The 7,026-nt window shown below is 45.8% G+C and overlaps 1 protein-coding gene across 1 annotated transcript; it reads right to left on the bottom strand.

The window, feature by feature from the left end:
• Positions 1 to 220: 220 nt before the first annotated feature.
• Positions 221 to 6,821, bottom strand: LOC118785885 (uncharacterized protein C21orf62-like). Its single transcript, XM_036540832.1, has 2 exons — positions 6,737 to 6,821; positions 221 to 1,015 (listed from the first exon to the last, which is right to left on the bottom strand). Exon 2 carries the CDS (start codon positions 947 to 949, stop codon positions 221 to 223), a length of 729 nt encoding a protein of 242 aa, XP_036396725.1. The 5' UTR covers positions 950 to 1,015; positions 6,737 to 6,821.
• Positions 6,822 to 7,026: the final 205 nt, after the last annotated feature.

Raw genomic sequence — 7,026 nt, 5'->3', positions numbered from 1 at the left:
GCTAGTTAGGATTACCTTTAAGCCATTAGAGTCAGCTTCATTTCTCTCCATTCTGGAATTGTGTTCATCACAGGAAAGTTCAACATTCCTTCCTCATCCAGAGCCATACACTCTGTCTCAGTGGTGTCCAGTAAAATGCAACAGCACCTGAGTCCAGCATTGTATGATCTGGTATAATCCAAAACAGAGCCATGCAGGCCTGCAGTTGGTCCGAGGGTGGCTAGTAGATGAAAGTGAGGAGGCAGTCCTGGTGCGGATATGAGGGCTGAGGGTCTTGGGGTATGTGGGGCAGAGGCAGGTGGGGGAAGTGCTGCGTGAGGGTTGGGGTGGGGGGGCTGCTCACGCTGTAAGCTTTCAGGGGGGAGAAGCCGTTCAGCAGGGCCACATCCAGGAATGACACAAGGAAGGGGGTGGTTGAGGAGGAGGAGGAAGAGGAGGGGGGAAAGGTCAAGGAAGATATTGACCCGCCCCTGCCTCTCTCCGAGGCAGAGGCGATGCTGAGGGTCTGCTCGGGGTGGGCCACCCCCGGGGCAGCGGTGTGCAGCCGCAGCCTTCTGAGCCCGAACAGAGCCAGCAGCTCGGGGGGGAGCGCGGCAGAGCCGCAGGCGGAGATGCGCAGGTCCTGCACCGCGCTCCCGTTCAGCAGCTCGCGCAGCACCCAGGGGTCCCGCACCCACACGGTCAGCCCGCCCTGCACGCGCAGGCCAGCGGGGGGCAGCGCCGAGCGCGGCACCGTGCGGCAGCTGCACAGGAGGTTGGCCAGGGCGTCGTTGCAGTCCTGGATCTCGGAGGCGCAGCTGCAGTTGCGCAGGCTGTTGCCGTGTGCGGCGCTGTCGAAGAGCAGGGTACTGTTGAGGGGACCACCCGTCGCCGTGGAGAGCACGGGTAGGAGCGTGGACAGAGCCCCCAGCAGTGGCAGCAGCAGTGCCAGGATCCTCCTCTCAGACATCTCCACCCTGATATCTTTCCTTATGTCATCTGGCTTACTTCCTGAAATACCTTGATCGGGACAAACCTGCAAAAACAGAGGCAGAAAAAGCAATCATTTTGATTCAAATTCACAGAGAGCCTAAACAAGTCAAAGCATTTGCAGCATCATGTTTCAGTTAAAAAATCAAAATCATTTCCTCAATGAGAAATCTCTCCTCCAGCAATCCCCTCACTCACTCACTGTCAGCTCTGTCAGATGATGCCTGTCCTCAGCGATTGTGATCCCTGTTGCTGTTTTCATTCAGATCTCAAGAGCCAAATGTATCCTGTTTTTTCCATCCAAGCTCCTGGGCAATTAATTGAACTATTCAACTACCATTGAATTATATGGAGAAAAATCCTTCCACTCCTGAAGCCAGAGCAAATGGCATGTGGAAGTCTATAAAATGTCTGCGCTGTGGTGGTGGTGTTTGGGGCTGGCCTCACCCACTGACAAGGAAAAAGATGTTTCCTGCAGCATTTTGGAGTCTCACTTTTAGGGAAACCAATCCTGGCACTGTTTTCCACACCCTCAAGTCCAGCGTCATCACAGCGCTAAAAAGCTTTTGAAAAAAAAGGACAAGATTTTCCGTTGTTGTAACTGGCATTGTGGTTGGACATGATGTACTTGGTCGTCTGAGGCCATGTCTGGAAAAATGGGTAAAGCTTGGTAACAAAGAATCCCTTCTCCTTTACTCTTATATAACATAGCACAGTGGTGATGTGTATTTAAAGAGCCACCAGTGTTCTGCTCTCCTAAAACACTCAATGTTTTTATTCTAATTAATAAATATAATTGCATCTGAGCAGTTGCTGGTCAGAAAGACAGTGGCATTGTTTCCAGTCCTCTGGTCCTTTGGCTGTCTCTCTGAGCCTTGAGCTCCTGTAGACCCTGGCTTTGGGAGCCTTCCTGCTGCTCTCAGCATCCAGCAACAAGTTCCCAGTTCCCAGCTTCCTCTCTGACCCCAGTAACTAGCTGTGAGCTCCAAGTTCCCACCTTTAAGCTCCAAGTCATCAACAGCTTGTGTAACGTCTGACAAAAGACCATCATTACTCTCAACCACAGGTCTCAGTTCCCTCATCCCAGCTCCCAACTTCGATTCCAGTTTCCAGTAGCTGTAGCGAAACTCTTACACGGCTCCAAGTCTCCGTCTCAGCTACCCTGCCCCAGGCTCCAGGCTGTTGGCTGGATGCTACAGACAGGTAGCTGAAGTTTCAGATAGGGCTGAGAAGCAGCAGAGAGCATTCCTCTGACATCATGTTCCACATACAGCAACAGTACCCACCCAGCACATGGAAAATGGCTCCATAAAAAACAAGAGCACCACGGTAAAACACCCAACACACACTACTTCTCACCCAAATGACATGTGCATGCATACTGTATGAATGTGTACGTGTATGTGTCTCTGTGTATGTAATCAAGGAGTGGCACTGTTTTATTCTTACTCCTTTAATTTCTATTGACACTGCAACTCAGTTTTCCACACCTTGTTTCGGTCATTAACTCTTCATTCATGTACGTGAATACATGAGAACACACACACAAATGAGAGAGAGAGAGAGAGAGAGAGAGAGAGAGAGAGAGAGAGAGAGAGAGAGAGAGAGAGAGAGGGAGGCTTACCCTGGCTTACCCTAACATCTTGAGCATCTTCTGTGGTGACATACTTTAACACATTCAAATGCTCCTCTTTTGTAGCTGTCAGTTTCTCTCAATAACTACTTCTCTCTTCATCTGTTTCCGTCCACCTCCCCCTTCTCCTCTCCTTTCATTCTGATCCTCTTTCCTCTCTCTTGCTTCTCTGTCTCCAATTTGCAAGAGTTTGCAGCCACCTCTTGCCACTGGGAGGTACTGCAGTACACAATAGGCCGCCTGAAATTAGTTAAAAATGACAGACCAAATCATGGACTCCCAGACAGACAGTTGCTGGTTTATACCTGACTCAGTACAATATACAGAAACATTACATCTACGTACAGCTGTCCATGATATCCTCTTTATTAGCTGGGATGTATTTCAATGCAATAGTGGAATTAAATTGTTCACTTGCAAAAGGGACTAGCTGGTATGTTTTTGATTCTGCAAACATGAGGAGAAATCGCAGGTGCTGCACCTCAGTGTACCATCAGCCAGCCAGAGGACAGCTGAAGTGTGTGTGTATGTGTATGTGTGTGGATTTGTATGAGTGTGTGTGTGTGTGTGTGTGTGTGTGTGTATGAGTGTGTGTGTGGATTTGTATGAGTGTGTGTGTGGATTTGTATGAGTGTGTGTGTGTGTGTGTGTGTGTGTGTGTGTGTGTGTATGAGTGTGTGTGTGGATTTGTATGAGTGTGTGTGTGTGTGTGTATGAGTGTGTGTGTGTATGAGTGTGTGTGTGTGTGTGTGTTTGTGTATGTGTGTGTGTGTGTGTGTGTGTGTATGTGTGTGTGTGTGTGTGTTTGTGTATGTGTGTGTGTGTGGATTTGTATGAGTGTGTGTGTGTGTGTGTGTGTGTGTATGAGTGTGTGTGTGGATTTGTATGAGTGTGTGTGTGTGTGTGTGTGTGTATGAGTGTGTGTGTGTGTGTGTTTGTGTATGTGTGTGTGTGTGTGTGTTTGTGTATGAGTGTGTGTGTGTGTGTGTTTGTGTATGTGTGTGTGTGTGTGTGTGTTTGTGTATGTGTGTGTGTGTGTGTGTATGAGTGTGTGTGTGTGTGTGTGTTTGTGTATGTGTGTGCCTGTGAGTGAGGCATGGGTAGGTGATATACATTCCGCACAGACACTCCCTCTTTGCCCTCCCACGCACCTACTGGCTCCTGGACTCTGGGAGCTGTCATTAAACTGCAGCTGTGCTCCTTGGCAAGCTCACGTTCAGCTCTGCTGCTCACCTGAAAAGGCAGCAAATTTCATTTCTTCCAGAAGAGGAAGAAATATAAAAAAACTGGTATGACCTGATGAGGGTCAATATTTCCAATTCATACAGGGTTAACTGACTCTGAGGGCAAACATCCATCCCACACAGATTGCTCCCCTCTTCTGGGGTTAAAGCAGCTCAGCCAACACTTCTGGCTATTGGCCATAGCACCTCAGTGTTCTTCGGCAGTAACATGCATTTTACTCTGCTCTGACAGGATTCTTTTTTTTTTTTCAGTTAAAGAATTCTCTGCGTGAACAAGACTCTCCCTGGGGTCATGGAGGAGTTTCTCAAAGACCACTGGTGGAGGTTGTGATAATCCACTGGGGAATGTGTTGTTAATATGCTGGTCAATGGGTCATTCAGCCTCCTCTCAAACACGCACTGCAGCTCCTGGCGTGACGGGCAAAGAGATGGCTCTGTCTACATTAGGCTGAGGTTAAAGATATACCCAGAGGCAATGGCCTAGAAATCACACACTGTCTAGTAACAGTGTTAGGCTCTGCCCCTTTGCTCTGTCTGTAGATTCAGCTCTGTACAGTCCAAAAGGCACTCTCTGCCACGCTGATAAACATTCCTCTTTGCATGGCGAAAGCAATGGGCTCGGTTCTCGCTGTGGTGTTATTTTGCACAACTTTCAATGCCGATCACTCACAAAGAGTGGAATCAGTTGACTAAATCAGCTGTTTGCTGAGTTTGTTACAAAAGTTGCGAGACTTGGTTTGGTTGCAATTTAATGGGATTCAGTTGACTAAATCAGCTGTTTGCTGAGTTTGTTACAAAAGTTGCGAGACTTGGTTTGGTTGCAATTTAATGGAATTCCTTTTTTCATAATAACATTACAGTATATTTGATTTTCCTATAAGGAAACATAATATAAATTGTAATTTAAATGATCTCTCTCTGCTTCGATAGTGTGTGTGTATTCATGGCTGTATAGATATGCTTGGCTTGTCCCTCACTAATTCACACATATTATCATTCTAACATATGATGTTTGCTACAAAAACACATTGTATTTATGACAAAAATGCCTTCAAAGTACAAGAAAGCCAAATGGCTCACCTGTATGAATCAAAAGTCAGTATATTCACATTTGCCTCTCAAAAGATTGATAGTGTGCACAAAAATGCTAGCAGCATACATACACACACCATACTATTCAAGCATCCCTAAGTAGCAATATTCAGTAGAATTAGTGGGTTTTTGTAGGAGTTCTTCTGTTTACAGCAACAGTATGGTGATATATAAAGAAACTGCATGAAACAACATTAACCAACATGAACCACACGTGAATCAACTGGTGGTTTTGTTTTGTACATAAAAACACTATGAAGTGAGAATTCACACGTTGATAAGACAATGTCCAATTTATATGTATGAATATGTCACAAACTTTAGATTCCTTTGGGAGGCATTGGTAAGGCATTCTTGTTCATTCTTGTTTAGGAGACAGCTGTAATTATCTGTTGCAAGCAGGCTTGCTCTAGTCAGAGCAGAGGCTATGCTTGCCCTGTGGTTTTATTCACTGCAATGTGAACTTGAAGTGAGTATTACTTTGGTATGTATCTGTGCACAACTACAGTATCAATCCATGATTATCCACAGATTATGGTTCAATGTTATAGGTTCAGGAAAATGGGGATGGTGGTCTGGTTCACTTTGATTAGGTAATGTTGATAGACTAAGAAGTGGTGGGATCATCCAAAAATGACACACACGCTAAACCAGAGACTACAACTACACACATGCGTTGACCTCGGGAGTTTGAAAGCACCTTTCTGAGTTACTACAAACAGTAAAATGGTAATTGTAGTGTAGTTACTACTGTGTAGCAATACTTTCTAGTAAGTGCTTTTTTGATATATCAAGTACACTTTCCCGAAGATGTGCAATTAGAACAATAACAGAAAATACTTTATTATTCTAAAATGGTCCTAGGCTCACTTACAGATGGAATGAATCAGACCAGACCCAAGTGCATCTACATTTCAGACTGAATCCATGTCTGTGGTCAAATGTTCAGGCGGACTGTGCAATGCTTTTCCATTTTTCATACCTTTTTGCTCCATAAGGAAAAATGAGGGACTGACAATGGAGGCTGGGAATCCATGATAGACACAGTACAAGAGGGATTCAAATCACTAACAGAAAACGCTTGGTGGAATCCCAGCAGTCTCTGTGGGCTGAGGCTCAGAGGTGTGCATTTTTTATGTTTCTTAAAATTTTGGATTAAAACAGATGGACAGAACATACTGAGACAGCAAGTCTGTCCAGGTGATCCTGTTAAGCATGAGAACAACAAAATGACAAAAATAAACAGACAGTACGCATCAAATTATTCATTTCTTCAACATCAATCTACCCAAAAGTAACGTGTGAATGCACTTCTATCGGAGAATAATTCAGTGCCCCTTTCTCAAGATGACACTGCCTTCAGAGAAATAGAGCAATGAAAAGAATCCGGTCAGGACTGGGGACAGAAAGGGGTGGGGGGTGGGTGGGATGCATGTGTAGGGCCCCTTATTGAGGGGTATAAGCCAATCAACCCCTATTTAGAGACAGCTAAGCGGACAGGCCACAGCTATGGCGATGTCACGCGCGTTCTCTTGCACAAAGACACACACGTATGTGGCCCCAAGTGCTCTGCATTAACTTCAGCAGCACACAGAATCACCAGTAAACTTGCACGCACCTACATCTACCACCAACATCAATGCAACAGTCACAGAGCTCTCTTGAATTCAGGAATACTAAAGCACAAATACAAGCGCTAAATAGAACAATCCAACAACGATATGCATTCGGATCCTGTGTATTTGTCTCTTCTCTTTGATTAAATAAAACGCATTCCAGACTGTGATCTTACCCTCACCTGTTAAGGAGTTGATCAGTGTCTCTGTCCCACTGTCTTCGCAGAAGAAGGTAACGCACGAAGTGACGCCCCTAATCTCGGAGAATCTGGGCTGGAATGTCGAGGCAGCCTTAGTCTGGCCACTTGTTCTGCTCCTGTGCTTCACTCTCCGACCAGTGACCAACCCCTCACCCCCCTCCTTTTCCCCCTTAAAAAAATCCCTCTCCTTCTCCCAGCCCCCTTGAATGTACCCATAGCAACCCAAGCCAGAGCTTGTGGCCAGCCCATTTCATTATTAACACAGCGGGACA

Source organism: Megalops cyprinoides, chromosome 11 (assembly GCF_013368585.1).
Source record: "Megalops cyprinoides isolate fMegCyp1 chromosome 11, fMegCyp1.pri, whole genome shotgun sequence".
NCBI classification, from domain to species: domain Eukaryota; kingdom Metazoa; phylum Chordata; class Actinopteri; order Elopiformes; family Megalopidae; genus Megalops; species Megalops cyprinoides.
Note: the sequence above shows the minus strand (reverse complement) of the source record. Positions and strands in the feature narration are given on the sequence as shown.

What these genes read in the sequence shown, in the direction of transcription:
- LOC118785885 (XM_036540832.1), bottom strand. Translation starts at nt 949, where the DNA reads ATGTCTGAGAGGAGGATCCTGGCACTGCTGCTGCCACTGCTGGGGGCT.